Source organism: Pocillopora verrucosa, chromosome 7 (assembly GCF_036669915.1).
Source record: "Pocillopora verrucosa isolate sample1 chromosome 7, ASM3666991v2, whole genome shotgun sequence".
NCBI lineage: Eukaryota > Metazoa > Cnidaria > Anthozoa > Scleractinia > Pocilloporidae > Pocillopora > Pocillopora verrucosa.
Genome location: NC_089318.1, coordinates 9,308,303 through 9,328,389, shown reverse-complemented (window position 1 = coordinate 9,328,389; position 20,087 = coordinate 9,308,303). Strand labels below are relative to the sequence as shown.

Sequence of the window (20,087 nt, the reverse complement as noted above, 5' to 3'; positions counted from 1 at the left end):
TGTTTTCGGAAATTGCAACGGTTATGATTAATTGGTAACAGGACTTCTTGTCGTCCAATTCTGTCTGTAAGCATACTCGTGAGTGACAAATTGGACTCCCGCTTCGCGGTCGTCCAACTTAATCACTCGTATGAATACAGACCGAATTGGACTCAACTCGGTCCTATTAACATTAAGTGACAACATTAGTTTTGTTAAGGATTTTCTTGTTTTGGGACTTTAATTTCGTCCGATGAAGTTAGGACGCATTGGACATAAACGTCCTTCAGACAAAGCTTTCCAAGGGAAATACTTCAGTTTTTTATAAAGAAATGTGTACGTCCGCGTGCGATTTTCGATGCGAAAGAAATGGGTCAATATTATTTAGTAAGTGAAATTTACAGATATTTTGTCGAGAAATGTCTTATTCTCCTAGCGTTGGGCAAATAATTTCTTAGTCAACAAAATATAATCGATTACACAAACGGATATCTTTTGTTAATTTGCAGGTTTTGTCGTTTTCACTTTAAATTTGCTTATTAATTTCATGACAGTGGTGATCACTTAGTCTGCCTTTAGGTTTGGGCTTCGTTCAGAATAGAAATACTTCTGCCAACTAGCATCATTGTGTAAAATTCATGTCTTGAATATTGTTTTTGACTTGTGAAGCTGAACAGTCTTGAATCTATTATTGCTGATCTAGCTGAAGCACATTTTCAGAAGGAAATATCGTGTCATAATCATGCAAATGGTAAAACATCAAAGCTCACATAACCAATAATCAATTCTGCATATCATGCTTTTCGCATTAGAGTTCCGAGATCCACTGCATATGCATTTATAAACGTAACCTTCGGTTACGTTTTTGATGGAAAGACCATAAGTAAGGGCATCATTTGATGAGCAAACAGCACTGATAATCTTCTTGCCCTAAAAAAACACAAAACAAAACAAAAACCATAAAAAACAAAAACAAAACAAAACAAACAAACAAAAAAACCACAAACACAACTAAATCAATAAATTAGATATCAAAAGCGCAATCATCGTCATTAACAGCATCATCATGATCGCCCTAAAAGGCTTGATCGTCGTCACCGGTGTCGCTAACGCTACGTCATCGTAATAATTTAACAATTAAATAAATAGAGATTAATGAATATATGACTGAATGAATGAATAGATGAATGAATGAATGAATCATGAGCCATAAAGGGAAGTATTCTGTTCAGTTTAGTTTTTTAAACTCATTTTTGCCCCAGTAGTTTTTTTTTTTTTTTTTTCAGCAAATGTTTTCGCAAGGAGACGAGAACAGCGGTGGTATTGAGAGTGTCAGAAATGCGTAGAGGGGAAAGTATAAATATTCCCAAATGCTCATTAATAAACATTTTCGATATTGCCCTTGAAATTTTTTTGACCAATTTCTTAATTGAAAATTTGAGTCTGATCAAAATAAAAATTATTGTTTCTACTGGTATGGGTCCTCATTTCGTTTAAAAATGTTGGACACTTGATTTTTCATTCAAACTCGACCTCAGATTTACCTTAGATTTACTCACCAATACGTCCCTTACTTGCACGTCATTTTGGGCGGATATTCCAGGCGTCGCACTCTCCTTTTTAAAATCATGAACACAAGAGCTGAGGTTTCCAATCCCTCTTGGACCTGGAACACCCGGAGGGCCTCGTGAACCTCTTGTTCCGTTGAAACCCCGGGTTCCATTAAATCCCGGTTTCCCTGGAAGTCCAGGTAACCCGGGTGCACCACGTGCTCCATTGCTACCATTAGTGCCATTGTAGCCACGAGGACCTTGTGGTCCGGCGGATCCGTTCCTTCCTTGTGCGCCTCTTGGTCCTGGAATTTTGCTGACGTTTTCCTGAAATCGCACGGGCAATGTACATTTCTAATTATATTATAGACCATCAACTGTTCGCATCTCGAAACAAGCAATGTCCGCGGACATATTTTCGCGCCAAAATGAAGGCTGTTATTAATTTTTTTTAGGGTTTCACCCGGCAGTTTAACGTTTTGGACAGTTATGAGGCACGGCCAACTTTTAATCCAGGTTTCTTTATTCCTTCGTTCAAAGCGTTTTTCGGATAATGTTCCCTACTCGTTTTAGAACATCCAATCATCAAATTGTAGTCGAAAAGAATTATCGTAAATTTTTTCTTAAAGCTTTCAGATCTGAAATCATACTAACCCTGGATTAGCTATATATAAAATTATACTAAACCCCACTTTGAACACCTAGCCCAGATTATTATGTTCCAAATAAAATTCCTTTGTTATCTTAGTATGATATACAGCTGCATCACCCGGAAATTAACTATCAAGTTGATTAATTAAGGGAAAGTAATAACTGCTCTAAGATTTCAAAAAGCCGACATTTCAAGCATTTATAATAGGCACTTATCGCTCAGTTTCTTTCCAGAGGAGTTCCCGACTTCAGTGAGGAGTTGAGTAGTTCATTGTTGTTAATACGGTTCTCACAATCTATTGTTTTCATGATGTATGATATTCTCTTGATTATTTATGCGATATTTTGTATTGTTTATCAGTTTATTGATGTTTTGCCATCACATACTTTTGCAAACTACATAGAACAGTTCTATTTCTGATTACCGAAAAAAAATCAATATTCATATACGTTAAGCTGATCTGCATGAATTCTGCCCTAAATCCTAAACATCCACCCGCACAAGGAGCGTTTTTGACCAACAAAAGACACCTCTCTTACCAGTTTCTCTAGTAGAAACGTCACATTTTGGGTGAGCTGATTGATTTTGTCAATGATCTCATTTTCTACCGGGCTCCTTGAGGGTTTCACTTCCCCCAGAAACGTTCCACCTGCAATCGTATAAGAATACACGCACAAATATTAGATTGATTGACTGGATGAAACATTTTTTATGGTCGTCGACCTTACTGTATGTATGCGGCAACGAGTCAACGGAACAGAGGAACGGAGAAGAGGCGGATGAAAAGCGTTAATGGTTTCACGATAGTGAATTATGTTGGACAAAAACACATTTTTAATTGAACCACATTCAAAAATTGCCTAAGGGCCGATTAACACGCTATAGCTTAGCTTTGCTGCATGCGATAAGCTTACAACAAGTCTAAAACACAACTTAAGACCATTTACGGAGAAGGGGCGAATTGAAAACGTTAATGGTTTCACGATAGTATATTATGTTGGACAAAAACACATTTTTAGTTGAGCCACATTCTAAATTTGCCCAAGAGCCGATTAACACGCTACACCTTTGCCGCATGCGGAAAGCTTGCAACAGGCCTTTGACACAACTTAGGACCATTTACGCGCTAAGACATTTTCACCTATGGCATGCCAATAAGTTTGTACCATTTGTGCTCGCAAAATTTTGAAAGGTATCTCTCTGGAAAACCAAAAAGTTTTTAAAAACGGCACAATACATTTGAGTCTTGCCGAACGTAGCCTGTAGAGTAGGCGTAATTTGGCGAGCGAGTGCTCGGTATTTTCTTAGCGAAAATCACGACCGCCATCTTTGATTTTAATGGCAGCAGAAGGCTGGGATGAGAAAGAAATCTGTACCAAGGGGGTGAGGGACACTAAAAAATAAGGAGTAAGGTGGGGGTGGGGGAGTCTAATATTTTGCAGCATTGGTAATAAATCGCTCACTAGGAATGAACTTACCCCAGCAAGACTGAGTTTTCGCCATGGTACAGTTTGTTTTTTTCCCAAAGTATAGGCCGGCTTATTGAAAAAAAAAAGCACTGATTTTTCGGTCTGCTGGATATTTATGATTTCTCTTGCAATTTAGTGGTAACAAGCACGAGTAAATTTTTCAATGATAACAAAATTGCACGAGCCCGTAGGGCAAGTGCGATTTGTAGTCTTTGAATGCGATTTGTAGTCTTTTTCATGTACATTACTATGACCTATTACCGGTTGGAAATAATAGATACTTATTCTGATTTTGGGCCGGAAAACTCCTATCGTTTTCCATTTACCATGCATTTCTTCACTTTTCTATTTGCGGAATTAATGCTTGTCGGCTGAGTAGTTGTACCAAAAAAAAAAACTTATTAATGCCGAATAAATATAAGCAGCTAAAACTGTAATGTGTCCCGAAAAGGTTGAGGTTAAAATGAATTATACGTCATTCTTTATTATCAAATATTGCTACACATTGTTGTACCGAGTACAGGCCGTTGCACCCTCTGTTTGCTAATGATTAAATTTGATGGAAGTAGGTTAGCCCAGTACTCTTGGAGACCATTGGCGTCGGTAATTTGACGTCAGCGTGGATATCACCATGCCTACAGCGTGCTAAACAAGAAATAATTCGTTTCATTTCCCACTTGCGCGTTCCCTTTTCTCCCTTCGCAATTAAATGATAAAATGACTATAATGAGCCTAAGCCTTTCAAACAGTTCGATCGTTCGCTATTTAAAAATATTTAAAATTGGATAATTTTCGGCGCAAAAGCCACGACTTAGTTTCAGTGATTCGCCTTGAAGCAACACTGAGCATTCTCAAAGCACTTCCTTCTCCTTCGTCAAATTGCATTTGTTTGAAATTTTTTGATTTTACAGCCAAAAAGTAATGCACATTAGTTCACATGGTTGAAACTGAGCTATTGCACGATTGGGATTTCTGTCACATTTTTCTCGTTATGTAGACCATTTTTAGTTCAAGATAGCCAACCTGATAAATTACCTGTAGTGGGTCCAACGGATACCTAAATCCGTGATTTATCATTTTAATCCAGTATTATCCTATCTTCCAGTAAATTTTCTATACGACAAAGATGCGTTGACGCTCTTTGTGTTTTCTTCAGGTGAGAGATCGATAGAATAAACAGCCTTCGATTTCAAACCATTAAAAAATCGGTGGAACGTAAAACTATCTGAGAGTAAAATGATTGAAGGAGCCAAGCTCATGATGTTGCTGAGAAGCCGGTATCATCGATTTTCACCGTAAGATTTCCTTTGCCCTCAAAAGGTGAGGGTCTTAGTCCTAAATTTGGGGTTTGTAATGTATCTGATCTTATCGTCTGTGTGTTAAAAGAATGCAATAACCTTGTATTAGAAACAACCGATCACGAAAAAGACAAAAGAAAAATACAAAGAACAACTGTATTTTTTGAATCCGAAAAAAATGCCGACAAAGGGAAAAGCCGGAATCATCAGGTTTGAGTAAATAAGGAGATACAAAGCCGAACTGAACGAAATGGCCAAATTCAATCTGTTGCTTTTCAATAACAATCGTATACTTGACTTATATTAATACATGTAATCCTTAGTGTTATCTTATGAGCTTTTGATGGTCATATTACCAGTTTGTACCTAGCGTTGTCACATGACTTCGTGCTTCTCAGTTGTAAGCTTCTTTTGTTTTTGCCGCATGAATGTGATATGAATGTAAAATACAATAACGTCTGTGAAAAAAAAACCTAGACAGTCGATAACAGTATTTTAAGGTTACGGCTGTAAAAGGAAAAGATGAATCTGTGTTAATAAAAGAACCATGTAAGAAGATAGGGACGGAGTTCGCTTGGCTTGTCGCACTCTCTCCAGATGGGAACGTGCGTATAGCTTTTAATATCTTTCTTGTCGATAGTTTGTTTAATACTTTTTAGTGTGAGGATATTTTGGCGATGCTCCGTACGAAACTGATGTTGTTGTTTCGCTTTGTTTTGTCTTGTTTTGTTTTATTTTGCTCTTTTGTTTTGTTTTTTGGTCTTTTGGTTTTTTTTTCTTAACATGATATCTCCCGCTGTATTAGACATACTACAGCAAAAATAACTGCATCCGTGTCACAGCCTGGGTAAACAAATACAGCCTCTGAATTTGATTTCATTCTTCTGCTAGCAAGATTAAAAAAAAAAGAGACTGCTGTAAAAAGACAAAAAAAGGGTTGGATTTCAGTCTCCCTTTTGAAGAGAAAGATTGTTCGGGAAATGTTTCGCTTTGAGATCGAATCATGTAGCCAAATTCTTTATTGCGTGACTAATCACGTGCCGGACTTACCAGCTTAATCTTGATCCAGAAAAACTGGATTTACATTTCCATCTCGTTTTTCTAAATATTGCTGTTTCAAAGCCGGCCCCCCTAAAGCGAGTTAAAAAAATTAAACGTAGGAAATAAAGGAATAAGCTGTAGTAAATGATATTGCAATACTAATGAAAACGAAGTTCGTTTTGTTGAAAAGTGGACAAGCAGAAGTTGCTTAATAGTCTTAATGGGTGATACGTATGCAATATTAAAATAGAAGTATTGTTTTCTCTGAAAAGAATCAGCTCATTGTTAAGGATTTGTAGATATATCTTGAGTTCTCTGTAGTATTTCATGGCTTGTATTTCAATATTTTATATCCTTACTTCTAAACATAAAAATCTCTTACCGTTACTAAAACTAGCAGTGTAAAAGATAAATGCTGTGAACGCCAAAGAGGCTAGTGACATCAATGTTAGAATTATCATCCACGTCACGAGACATTTCATCTTGCGAGAAGACTTTCTGGGAGTGGATCTCTCAAGCACATCGATGTACATCGGTTCCAAGTGGAAATCCTTCGGCCTGGACCAACTCTTGTCGCCAGTGTCATAAAGACTGCTGCTACTCATCGACAGGGCTGTAATATTCAGAAAATCTTGTTTGATTGTCGAGTAATAATTCTCTTTAGAGGGAGCGAGGGCCGCGTGAGACCCGTAATCATTTTCAGCTCTTTCTTTATTCATATTAGCTCATCAAAATCGCGACTGTTACTTGCTCGACTGTGTTACTAATCTGGAAAAAGAGATCGCGCGACTACGGCGTAGTTAGACACTACATTCCCGCCCTGTAGGTCAATCAATTAGGTGTGTGCCGAATGACAGAATGTAAACAAAGCATGAGTGGCTTTTCCTCTCCAACAGGTTTAACTGGCACTTTTAAATCACTTGGCAGGAAAATTATTTTGCGTGCATTTCTAGTTATCGATAATCATAAAAGTCCTTGAGAGGTCAGTGTTAAAATCCCTAGTTGAAGGGGCCCGCGGTATACCGTGCATGACGAAGAATTGGTCATTTCCTCTAGTTCTAGGGATTTCAAAGCTTATGGTGGAGTCTCGTTATTTGAAGCTTCAACGTTGAATTCCTCAGTCACATGACGTACATCTTTCCCACGAGTCTTCCTTCTGCTGGTTTTTTTATTTTTATCTAAACACTTCTGCTAATGTTTAATTCATCGATAAAAGGAAGATTTACCATCCTTTATCTACTTGGAGGAGCAGTCACTCTGAGATATGTTTTGTCATTTAAAACATGTAATCGTGTTTTCGAGTCACGCTGTGGTACTTTTTTTTTTCTTTTTCCCAGAATTTTATGCTTTCTATCAATTTTGAATGAAGTCATGTTTGTATGATGTGGTTACATCGGAGTAAAGCAACGACTGAATCAACGACAATTTTAAACAACAATTTAGTTGGACCTCCATCGAATTCCAAGAACTCCTCTTTACCGTTAACACTAACCCTTGTTTCTTAGCTCTTTTCTTTGCTAATCCGCCTAGATTCCTGGAGAGTTTGGTATTAGATCAACTAATACTTGCCCAACTGATGTTTTTTTTTCTTTTATTCTTATCACTCGTCTTCTTGACATTGTATTGATATTGTAAGGAGAAATTCTGTCTTGGTCACTCCTGGGAGTTGAAGAGTTAATTGTTTTAGGATAAATGCAACAAATGGTGCGGATCAATCGATTGTTACACAAATGCTCAGTGAAGTGTTTGCGTGAGCGAATCCGCATATAGACATTGTGGGTTCAATAGACCTGATTAAAAAGTGTGCTGGGCAGAACCTTCGGATGGCCCTTTGGTGAACCTCTGCTTACAAAATTTGAGGATAGCTTAATACGATAAAGACTAAGCCCTTTGGTGACGATCAATGAGAATTTCAAAACACTTTAAATAGAAGCTGATATCCCGATAAATGGACTACAAATCCTGGTAGGTCACGGGGGAGTGTGTTAGCGCCGTAAAAGAGCGTTTATTTTTGTTTCAAACCTGACTTTTCAAGTACGACACTTTCGGAACTTTGAACATATTCTGACTATTTGTCGTTGGATCTGATCCCATTCCACGAAAGTGTCCACATCCGGTAATCAAAAGTCCATTTCCTTGTCACTGTTGACAGATTACTCATTTGATTTGTCTGAGGATCTCTTACAGGGCGAAAACATTAATGGAATATCTGTACAAACAGATATGGTTTTAATTTGAATTAAATTCAAAGAAAAAATAGAAATATAATCAAACGCGTAGCATAAACATTTTCTGAGAGTTTTGATTAGTGCTTTACCGATTCCTGCAATATTTAGTGTCTCTTTTCTCGGTTGGAGCTCTTATCTTTTTAAGTAGCAGAATATAATCTGACACAGAGAGGAAATATTTCACAGTTTCCAACGATTCGAGTCACACGAAATGGAATGAAATGGAAGATGATTAGTATAGAAATGTTTTTCGAGCAAAGCATGTTGAAGACTATCCGTACGATTCTCTATGCTTCACGGTAATCTTAGTGGAGAATTTCATATTTTACATAATAGTGTCTAATCTAATATGGTCTGTGCCCTTTGCGACTTCCTTTTCAAGATGTTAAACCAGTTCAAATTCACGCATAATAGTTTGGATTTTGCTCAGTGTTTTTACATTACTGTACCCTTCCATTGCATGCAGTGTTTTAAAAAGAAAAGCTTCATGTTACAATTTATCCTGCTGATTATCTCATGTACGAGGCATAGTCCACCACTTTAACCGGACGCTGCACCCTGGACCTTGGACTCTTGACTATGCACTCAATTTCTTTCTTTTTCTTTGTCCTCCTCTTCTTGCTTTTTTTGTTTTTGTTTATGTTTTGTTTGTTTCTGTTTTTGTTTTTAGAAAGTAAGTATCAGCCGCGAATGAAAAAAAAAAAAAAAACGAAATAATGTTCAGAAATATGATAAAAGTAGATAGCAACAACGAAAATAATACAATACGCAATTTTTCAATGTTTTATTTTATTCAAGGGTCGGACCAGTTAGATCTTTGACAAGAATGTCATCTTCATTTCATTAGTTTCGTGTGTATTGTATAACTTCGCCTAGCGTCATACATAATTTCTATGCAATGATTCGATCTACTCTAATTCATAGAAAGCTGGTGACTGCAGCGGTCTCGAGAATAAAAATATGCAAGAGAATACCTTTTCAGTTTATCTCACAGCAGTTGATAAACCAGCCCCTGCACAGCGGCAAAAGCCGCTTTACATCTGTTTAAGTTTTCGGGGTAGGTATAAAGAGAACTTGTTGGTTGGAACCAATCATGTTTTATGTACTCCATCCCAGTTATCAGTATGTTATTACTAGTATCTGAAAGCTCTGATAAGCCAAAAGTCTTTAACACCTCTAAACGAACTGATAATAGTCAAATCCCTCCTCTTGCTTTACAACCTAGTTTATCACCAAACGTAAATCTCACGCGACGCGTCCCGCATATTTCTTTTTGAGTTGTAAGTATACCGAAGGGATGAAAACATGGTCTTTTTGGGTCGAAGAATCGCAGTGGATAGAATGCTGACTAAACAAGGATTAAATTTCATCTAACACAAGGAACCGTGCAAATGGTGCCAGCTCATTTGTCCGCTTCTTCGTTTTTACCAAAAAAAAAGTGTGGGTCACGGACTTTCCGGCCCCCCTCTTCCTACGGACATTTCTCTCTCACTCTCTCCAGTGTCACTTGTCTGCAATAGAGTGGTTTTGTTTTGCCTGTGTTTTGTTATTTCATTGCTAGGTCGAGTGTAGTACATTCAGGTTCTAAGGTCTACCGTAGGAGTGAGAGATGTGAGGTTGAGGTTACTGTGTTCCAACACGCAAGACGAATAAAAAAAAGGTTATATTGGATTAACAAAATATCATTAAAGGATTAAACGATGAGAAGCCTTCGCGCTGAAAAAATATAATGTTTGGTACAAAATTAAAGGCGAGATTCCATTGTTGCCACTTCTCAGAATAGCCATGCATATGCTTTCATAAAATACCGGTGAATAGAGTTATTTGTTGGCTTGAAATGTAATATACCCATAAAATATTTGAAATAAAAATCGTGAGATAACAGACTTTAACTGACCCGGCATCTTGAACATAGGGCAAAGAATGGAAAGGAGAATACAATGAAAATCCAATTTCTATCGTACCTGATTTGTCTCTGTCTCAAATTAAAAATTCAATTTCTCACGAAGACTTATTGATCTTGTGGCTCCCGCCGGCAATATCGTGACGACAGAACGTGTCCGATGCGTGAGGTCTTATTTCCTCGGCCTGCGGTTTCTTAGAAGTTAACGCTAGGAGCAGATAACTATCGTTTACAGTTTGATTAAAAGAGCTTTCAGGTGAAAAAACGATTACGGTTGGTTCGTGATCTGACCGATTCCGTCTTTCCATGGGTATCGGTGAGTTAATTTTCAGGAACTTACCGTTGGCCTATAGTTGAGAAATACAGACCTACTCGAGGCCTACGTGTAACAGTTTTACTCACTATCAAATCACGAAAAAATGACACGCCTCTTTATATTCAATACAGCAAAAAAAAGCATTCAGTTCATGTTTGTTTTGATTCGCATGTTGACCCACTCGACGCAAATCCTGTGCAAGGCTTGTTTTGTTGTGAAGAAAATAGAAGTGAGATTACTTTTTGGTGAGTCTCTAAACGAATACAAGAAAGAATGTTTTGATCCTTAACTCTGCGGAGGGTTTATTTAAATGTCAGACGCTAGTTCGAAGAGGGAAACGGCTGCACGTGTTTTCCGCCGCGCTTCTGTATCCTTCCACAATTGTTTGTTTATTTTGTGGTTCTGCTAAATTTAGACATTATCCGTTAGGTTGACCTACGAAATCATCACATGAATCCTAACTTCTTCTTTATTATAATACGATTCCTTCTAAAGTTTTACCCAATATTTGACTTTAGCTTTCCATATCCTTCTGAATACATTATAACGTGGGGAATTCCAAGCTAGAACTCAAGCGGAAATCAATTGAACCTTATAACAAGTAGCAGGAAGTCTTGTATTTGAGTTCCCTCTTCTTTTTTGCCTTTCTCCAAAGCGCACTTATTCTTAATTGAGAAAGGCATTTTTCGCCCATGCCATATTTTCATTTTTATTTTGAAATAATTCTGAAGCGTTAAAGATGGCAACAACACTTTTTGGCATCAAACCAAAACATTTTGAAGCTGTATTGTGTTGTATGTGTTTATCTGGTGTAGCTGTTTTCCTTAATCACGCGCTAAAATATTAATTCGTTTATTTATTTAATTCAATCATCTGAGAACTGGGCACGTGCAGAACTACAAATAAAAGTGCAATATCATGATGATAATGCACAAAGTACCCGGTAAAACATGTCAATCGTGTTTCTAAGTTCCTAATAGCTTCCTGTACTTCGCATACTTGCAAGAATTCCTCATACCAGTGTCATGATCCTCAACGTCCTGTTTTCATCCACCGAGAAACACGCTTCTGGTTTGGGCACTATGCACGCACTTGTTCTTGTAAAAAATATAATTTTGTGTGAGTTACATTCAAGTTCTTCAAAGATGTAACTACCTTGTTATTCCACACATCCTGATGTTACAAACCACATAGGTTCCTGTTTGCATTAAAATCACTTAGGAAGATTGCTGTGTAATTATTATCTCACCATATTTTGTTTATGTTACAAATAAGGGTAGGAAGGGGTGTAAACCACATTGGCATTCCAATCCATCCGGCCCTAAAATAGCACACCACATCTCAAATAACGTTCTCGACTAATCCAAATGATATTGAGAGATGGATTTTCCATAATCTCATTCAGATCTATGGAAGCTTCAGTTTTCGTTCACTTATAGGTACCTTTAGCAAACCACAACGGTGAAGGCAACGAGGACGTGACAAAAAAGTAAAGGAGATCTAATAGGTGCAACAATAGCTCAGCACGAGCGTTTTAGACCTTTGTACTTTTCTTAGTTGTCCTGGGCAAACAACAACGTAAAATCTCCATAATTTGCGTGGTTTGAGAACGGAAATCTCGACGGCAAATTTATTTAAGTTTCTAGTTAGAACTCGGCTCATTGTTGATCATATACGTTTTATTAAAGTTGAGGCGCAGCGCAGTTTGTTGCGATAAACGCACGTTCGTCCAATTGTAAACTCTAATTAAAAATATAAATTTATTTCTTAATCGACTTCTTCCTTGGCGTTTTCGTCCCGGCTACTTAAGTCCTTACTAGGGCTGTTCGGCTAAAAATTCACAAGGAACATTATATTAAACAAATTTTCAGAAAGGTATATTTTCCATGGCGTGGCTCGGTGTGTGCTCAACTATTTTCTGTTATCAGCATTCATTGCCAAGCATTGTTAAGGGTTTTTTTTAATAACTTCTTGAAATCTTATCCTGTCGATAGTTCTTTTTACTCGCAGTCGGTTGCAAGCTACGCTCCCCCCCTCCCCAAAAGGTGAAGGTGAAATGGAAGCGAGGGAACAGGTTTGCGTAGACGTTCCCTCGCCTCCGTTTCACCTTGGGTGAGAAAAAGGAGGGGGGGGGGGAGAGTACGGCTACACGTAGGCTATTGGTTTGCCTATGCATGCCTAACGCATGGGATACTCGTTACTAGATCAGTAAAAATTATTTAATCGTTGGATAAGTAATTTCATAGAACAAACTTCTTAAAATTCTTAATAAAAATCATAAATTTTGCAATGTTTTTTATAACAGCGTCCCGACAGTAGAAAACTGTGATCACCGAGCCATTTCCGCGCTAAGTCATATCAATGCCCGATAATGTATCCCTGTAACGAGGAAATCATCCCGACGGCTAATACTATTGACCCTAAGCAAGCTTTACAGTGAAAGAAATCAGTTTAAAGGAATTCCGCCATCACAAAATCATGAGTCTTCTTGTCGCTCATCAGCATATTAATTAGAGTTCAAAGAGTTCCCCAATAGCAATCGTAGACATGCAATAATTGCATCTGATATCATTTCTTTCTTCGATGACTTCCCTTAAGTCGCAATTCTCTGTCCCTTTGCTTACAAACATTCTCGGCCTTCTTCATTTGAGAAAGTTTCGTTACGGCATATCTTTAAGCGTAAATTATTAGTTTACTGTGGTTTCCGCGACATTTTTCGGCTGATAGATGCTTACATTTTCTATTGCAGCAATACAGCATTCCATTATGACATGATTCCGTCCGTAAAACCTTAGGTAAAATGATGAAACTTTTTTTTTCTTCTTTTTCTGACCTAAGAGTGTCAACCTTTTACGTGCTTTATTTGAATTATAATTCTCATATAGCACCATGCAGAGAAGCACACTGTTTTGGAATTTCCTCAAGGAAACATATCTTTCAGAGACTGAGATGAGATAGCATTTCACCTAAGAGCAAAAACATGGTTGACCCAAGATTTTTCCTCATACAATGTGTTTTATTTCATGTCATTTTACATTTACTCGTAAAATCAGTTATTTTTAGGGAGGATTGCATCAGCTAAGCGAAATGCGAAAATAGATTTACACCGCTGGCGTCTATTTCAACATACCTCATTCCATGCGGCGATTTTTCAATTGAATATTTCTCCTTGCTTATAATTATCACCTGAATCTCTTTGGTAGAAAATAGATTGAACGACTATGTTCTTCAAAAAGCTCAGCGCCGCAAGAGGGTTTTGACTTTCTGCGCATCGCATGCATATGCAGTATCGTGCCAATCAAACACCAGATCAGCTTTGGCTTAAATGATTGACAATGTCGTAATATTGAATCGAGTGAGTTAATCTTCCATCGCAAAGCTTAAAAGGACATGGCTGTGTTGACGTAAAATGATAGACTTACCCCTTCTTTTAACTAACTACGATTAAAAGCGAATATTCATGGCACATTTACCCCTGTCTTATTTAAGTTGGGCATTCCCAGTAGTGTAGGTAGCAGTACATTTTTAAGAACCCACTCCGTAAAGTTTCAGTGCATGTGCATTTGTAATTTATACTGTATTTAGAGGTAGTGCTCGTCATCTGCACAAATTTTGCGTCATTGGTGTCACAGGTAACACCCAAAAACTTTTTACCCTGCAAGAAAAGGAAAAAAAAAATCCTTTAACGCTTTAGTTTCGTCAAACTTTTTCGTACAGATTTTAGTTCTAACTTAGCCCGTAACCTTTTCAAATGGCGGCTTTTAAAAGTAGTTTTAAGACACGGAAAAAAACAATTATTTTGTGAAGGGATGAAGTTTTCAAAGAATTTTAAATGCATCCCTCATGCCTTTGTCGAAGCAAATTTCATTTGAATTAAAAGCTGAAACTGCATAAGGGTAAGGGTTAAGGTTAAGGATTTCCTCGATTTTGCTTCAACGCACACCTGGAAAGACTTAGATGTGTCTGGTTATATACTTCAATTGAAAAATCCGAAACCGAAGAACTCAGAGAACTCTTAGTAATTCTAGCAATATTAGAGTAGTCAGTCGTTTTCATTCGACACAAAATGAAGCACGTGGATATTATTCCACGGACATTATCCCTGTTCTGAGATGCGAACAGTCTTCCGAGAGCAAAGCTCAACAGGAAATGCCCAAGGAGAAATAAACGCGCACATTTTTGCTGGAGGCTATTGCGTTTATTATCTTTCAAATGTTTGTTTCAACGCGTAGGAAAAAAGTTTATGAACAGTGTGGGAAGTTTACTTTTCAGTGTTCTCAGGTACGACTCTATGAACAAACAAGTGTATCCCTTCTTCTGTAACAGAAGCTAAACGCTCTTTCATCTAGTGTTAAATTTTAAACGCGCGGTGTTTTCGTATTAGACGCCATGTTTCAAAATCGAAGAATATCACTGGGAGTACATCCTTGGAAATTTTCCAGTTATTCTCCGGGGCATATTCGATCACGTGATGCCCTAAGACCAAACTCGCGCATGAGCTAAAATATTAGATGGATTTTAATTGCAAATACATCGCTGTTGAAACGAATAAATCTCAAAAAGTTACAATTACGAAAAAAAAAAAAAAAAGTTATCACACTTTCATTTCACTGCAGAGAGAACAAAATGTTTCTTGTCTAATTCTATGTTTCGCTAATGTTGGTATAGGAAACTATTCTTTTATATATTTCAAAACATTTAAAAAATTTTTTTAATTTTTGACTTGCGGAAAGTGGGCGTTTTATGGTATCATTACTTCTCTACCACTCTACAAAGGCCACTTTTCTCTAAGCCCAAGGTGGTTTATGGTTGAAAGAGTGTGACTTACATTTGGTTCAGTTATTTGCACCTCTTGATTTGCATAGACTGATGGAGATACACCAGCACTGGCTTGGTGGTTGTAAGAACAGAGTGTCCAATTGCTATATCCGGGTCGTCCAGGAAGACCGTTTGTACCATTGAATCCACGTGGTCCCCTCGGTCCGGGATCTTTGCTTATTTTTATTACCTGAAGCAAAGAGACATTGTACAATGTTTATTTTCTATATGTACATCTCTTGTGGGAATTCAATACATACAAATCTCTTTTTTTATGATAATTTTCATGAAATTTTGTAAAGCTGCTTCAAAATGTCTTTATATCAATACTATGAGTCAGCCAGTGGCAGTCAGTGTTTGTGTACTTATTGCAAACAACGTCGTATCGAGAAATGTTCTATTTTCTTGAACTAACTTCTCGCCTTAAACATAACAAGCCTTAATAATAATAGCCTTATTGTTATTTCTAACGTCGTAGGACTTTTGCTGAGGCTGCGCGGAAATGACCTATGTGTATTTAAAGTTAAAAGCGTGACAAGTTATACTGTAAATTTACACCCAGATGATCAACTTCTATTGTGGTACCCCAATAAAGAATTGGCCATTACCAAGAGAAAATAAGACCCATTATTTTCTCCGGTCGTCAATCAACTTACCATTTGCTCTAGCCTGGTTATGTCTTGCTGAACGTCTCTCAGCTTTCCAGTTACAGTGGCATTCACTGATTTTACAATCGCCAAGTCGAGCTTTGCCTCATCTTGTTTCTATGGGCAGAAAAAGAGAAAACAATGAAAGACAAAATATTAAACTCAAGAAACAACATTGTTTAGGTAGATTGCTACATTGCGACATTGCTTGGTTTTCTTTTACAAATCAAGAATGTATTGTGTACGCGCAATAGATCTTGTTGGTGCGAAAAATTGCCTCTTTTCTCCTATTATTGATACTCGTAATGTACCTGGACATTATCTGAGATGTTACCCTTGTCCAAATTTGTAACCTTCTCTCCGATCTCACTAATCTGCAATTGAATAATGCAATAAACCTTAAGTTATTTTTTCTGTGAGCATGGTCAAAAAGCGAAAAAAAGGATGAAGTAGTTATAAATATATAATTGTACGGAAAGGCTTTGTAACAATAATTTAGCTCCTTCAATTATAATTGTGATTGTTGTTATGATGATGATAGAAATTATTATAATATTGACGCCCATGATGATAATGACATTTTACTACCAAGCAGATATGAAATGTTTTGAATACAATTTTAAGTGTATGTATCATATAACCTATAGGTAAAGTTAATACTCTGTTTTGTATAAATAAGAATATTTTAATATGCCAAACATGTTTTAATTTCTGGAATGGCACGATTTTTTCTTTTCTAAATTACCTTTAACATTTAGATATCATGACATGACATTATAATATTATTCAAAATCTTGTGACAAAAATCATTTAATGATACTTTTGGATTCAAAATTCAAGATTCTCTATTTAGCACCGGCTATATAATTATTCCGAACATTGCTGCGCATAGTTCTTATTATGCGATTGGTCAAACCGCTCTCCAGACCTGTGTTTTTATCTTTCCGTGATGATTGATGAAATTGCCAAATACAACAGAGCTGAAAGATCGCCTTTGCCTCGCGATTTATGTGAAATAGCGCGAACAAATCTCGCTAAACGGCTGATAAAGGTACAAAAGTTTTCTTTTCTGACAGCCATGAAACAAAATGAAATTTGGTACCTTTTTAAAACGCGTTTATAAAGGGACCGAATTTCAATAATTTGAAGCTTTTCTCGTTTTCTCCCAACATCATGAGTGGGTTTATAACGGGAAAATGTGCTTTGGTAGTCAGAGTAAAATTGAATAAAACTATCTTGGTATCAAAAAGGAAAAAAAAGAAAAAAAAAAGACTATGGGTGTGACGAGAGAATAAGAAAAGGTACGCAAATAATTAGGCGATGTTGTTTACGACATGAAATACCGATATAAAAATGGCAGAGACTAGTAATGAACTGGGAAACTTAAGTTTAATTTCAGCGACGCTGAAACAAGTTAAGTATGGCAAAAATACAAAAATATAATATAATCAAAAATATAATTAACAACTTGAAAAAATTATGATCTGCAAAAATACAGCAACAAAACCAAAAAACACAAAGAAAAAAAAAAGGAAAAGCAACAAACAAACTCGGGCGATTTGAGGCTAAACCCAAGGGAAATCTGGGTAGGGAACTACAAAAAGGCTTTCGTTCTAGAACATACATGCATGATGTCATATTTAGCGAGAGTTTGCTTTGAAGTAACTCTCTTATTAGGTACACTTCTTTATTTATCGAAACTTTGAAACACTGTTGGGGAGGAAAAGAAAACAAACAACACTCACCTTTGCTTTCAGTTTCTCGAGTTCCCCGGCAAACTGAAATAAAAGAGGCGTTCTTAATCAAACAAAAATGGGTGAAGATTAAAAAGTACTTAAAGGTGCTAACGTTTTAGCTTCTCCCTTTTACCAATATTCTCGATGCAACATACTTTAAAATCACCCTCGTAAGCAAGATTATCCTTCTGGCTGAAACAAATAAATCAGTTCTCAATGGTTGACAACGGATAAATCCGTAAACATTCTTTCGCTGAATAATATTGGAATTCACTGACTTTTTATACTTAGTCACGTGATGAACCACGTCTCCTACGAATATAACATTACATAAAAATATAAGCCAGATTGATAAGCCTTGGCTGTGATAGCTACCCACCGCTTTATCAGCAGCGCGTGACTGAATTGTGGAGATGTTCTGCTTCACTGCCTTTAGGTCAGCCTCAAATTTCGACCGTGATAGCTTCGACTCTAAAAAGAATGCAGGTTACTTATAACGTTGACTGGATCATGAATGATGAGTCCCGAGTTGCTAAATGACATTCTCTCTAATAAACGATGTTACAGTTGTTGTTGTTGTATTTGTCTTGTCAAGAGCGTGGGACAAAGGGAAAAGTGTGGGTCCTCCACTAGGATTCAATCCTCTGACCTTAAGAACTCTTCCGCAGAGCCACAGAGACTTAATGTTGAGTTGATTGAAATGTGACACAAGTCCTGTATATTGCAGCTCATTCGTGATAAGCCCAACAACTTCTTTCTATAATTCATTTCGGTTTCAAAATTTGGCATTCTCCTCGTTCTATTTATCCAGGTGAAACTTCATCATCGGCGCTGACCTGATGTTGGCCGAGCTCACTACTGAGTTTTTTTGTTATTCGTAGGGCGGAATCCGCATAACCAAGTTCACGTGTGACATGCCCCCAGTAAACTGCGTGTCACTAGTCGGGAAAATAAAATTCCGTCAAGGGTCACCCTTCCCTTACTAAGTGTCGCGGTCTCTTTATTTCCCGGAAAGTTGGGGAAAACAATTTATGGCCGTGCGTATCATTGATCAGTAATTCCTAATATTGTGGGCCCAGAAACCTTCCGATACAAAATTCCACAGTTTTCTTTGAAAATACTCTAGTAGTCTCTTTCTCCTCAGTAGCAGATGGAAGGACTTTCAAGAAGTTTATAATCATTACTTTCATGCATTTTTCTGGGTCGGCTTTTGAGTGAGTTGTTGGCTTAAGAAGCTTTTGTACGGAAGTCTCGTGTTTCTATTTGCATGACATGCCAGGGCCGATATACTTTGAGTCCAATCACTATTATGTTTTATGAAAACGTAAGACAAATACCTTATGTTTCAAACCTTTTGCACGAATCTGAAATAAACATTCATTGTAATTTCCTTCTTTTAAACACCATTTGAAAATTAAAATACTCATAAACTCAACTGTTTAAATCATCATTTTCTCTCGGAATCAACTCAGTTTCCCAGTGATCATTAAATTCAAGCATAATTTTTAAGAATAATTCACAAGTATAATCGTTTAGGAGAGGAAACCTTATTACTCCCTTCTTCAGCTTAAAATTGGTTTGCTCTTTACGCGCACAACTTAATTTTCATGCAGTAATCTGTACATTGAAAAAAAACTTCTCCTGGTAGTCTGCTCACCTTGCAAAGGGTCGTCATTGTTTGATGACACCGCCATGTTGTTTGTTCCATGTAACATCAAGAATAAAGCTAATACCAAAGTGGCGACCGCTGTCAGGAAAGCAACAGTAACAACAGCGACCGAAATGCACAGAAGACGACGCACCACAGCAGCTTGTGAATGCAGGGCATAATTTAGAACTTGAATGGTACTCTCTGTAGTTCCTGTTTGCCTTTCATCTCCCCCCAACAGAATTTTCTCAGAGCTCTTTGGCTTTGATGAAATCGCGCCAACTACATCATGGTACATTTCTGCTTGAGTATCGTTTCTAGCTGATTCCATTTCGAGATAAAAATTTTCTCTTCCACGAGGCGATCTATTCATTTTCAGAAGCTAGTAAGCGATGCTGTGTGTTTTTCGAATTATAGAGAGATTTCAGGTACCTTCGCACGTAGTATTGAAACATAATATAGACTCAAAGCTTGTCCACAACCCTCTGTAACAGATATCATTGACCTCTAGGAGACACGAAAATATAAGAACATTCATGATTTTGGGAATTGGCCGATAGATACATGAAATAATTTAGTCTCCTTTATAGGTTAAAATAATCGAGGCCGTTCCGGAGGCTTCCAAGAATGTCCGGGTGCAGGGCAAAGACAACTGATTGGTAGTTGATTGGTAGTTTTTCATTTTAGCTCTGTCTCTGTAAATATTGATTAAAAATGTTCGGATTAACGTGTTCGAACGGCACAATAAATAATGAATCATGACCGCGGGACTTCGGGTTATCTATGTTTTTCTTTTTTTAAA

The 20,087-nt window shown here is 37.2% G+C and overlaps 2 protein-coding genes across 2 annotated transcripts in view; both read right to left on the bottom strand.

Annotated features, from left to right (window-relative positions):
* Nucleotides 1-6,805, bottom strand: part of LOC131771651 (uncharacterized) — an 8,190-nt gene extending 1,385 nt beyond the window's left edge. Inside the window, exons 1-4 of the mRNA XM_059087513.2 lie at nt 6,372-6,805; nt 2,721-2,830; nt 1,539-1,856; nt 1-909 (exon numbers count right to left, since the gene is read on the bottom strand). The exon at nt 1-909 is cut by the window's left edge and continues 1,385 nt beyond it. Coding sequence (XP_058943496.1) covers nt 739-909; nt 1,539-1,856; nt 2,721-2,830; nt 6,372-6,708 — 936 coding nt within the window. The 5' untranslated portion in view covers nt 6,709-6,805 and the 3' untranslated portion in view covers nt 1-738. The remainder of the gene's footprint in view (nt 910-1,538; nt 1,857-2,720; nt 2,831-6,371) is intronic.
* Nucleotides 6,806-13,408: 6,603 nt separating this feature from the next.
* Nucleotides 13,409-19,791, bottom strand: LOC131771621 (uncharacterized). Its single transcript, XM_059087463.2, has 7 exons — nt 19,295-19,791; nt 18,017-18,108; nt 17,647-17,679; nt 16,213-16,275; nt 15,911-16,018; nt 15,265-15,444; nt 13,409-14,091 (listed from the first exon to the last, which is right to left on the bottom strand). The coding sequence occupies exons 1-7, from the start codon at nt 19,656-19,658 to the stop codon at nt 13,921-13,923; spliced, it is 1,011 nt and encodes a 336-aa protein (XP_058943446.2). The 5' UTR covers nt 19,659-19,791; the 3' UTR covers nt 13,409-13,920.
* Nucleotides 19,792-20,087: the final 296 nt, after the last annotated feature.

Coding starts and splice junctions, on each gene's coding strand:
- LOC131771621 (XM_059087463.2), bottom strand. CDS start 19,658: ATGAATAGATCGCCTCGTGGAAGAGAAAATTTTTATCTCGAAATGGAA. Junction 16,276..17,646: donor TCGAGAAACTGAAAGCAAAG/GTGAGTGTTGTT, acceptor ATTCAATTGCAG/ATTAGTGAGATCGGAGAGAA. Junction 16,019..16,212: donor ACATCTCAGATAATGTCCAG/GTACATTACGAG, acceptor TTCTGCCCATAG/AAACAAGATGAGGCAAAGCT.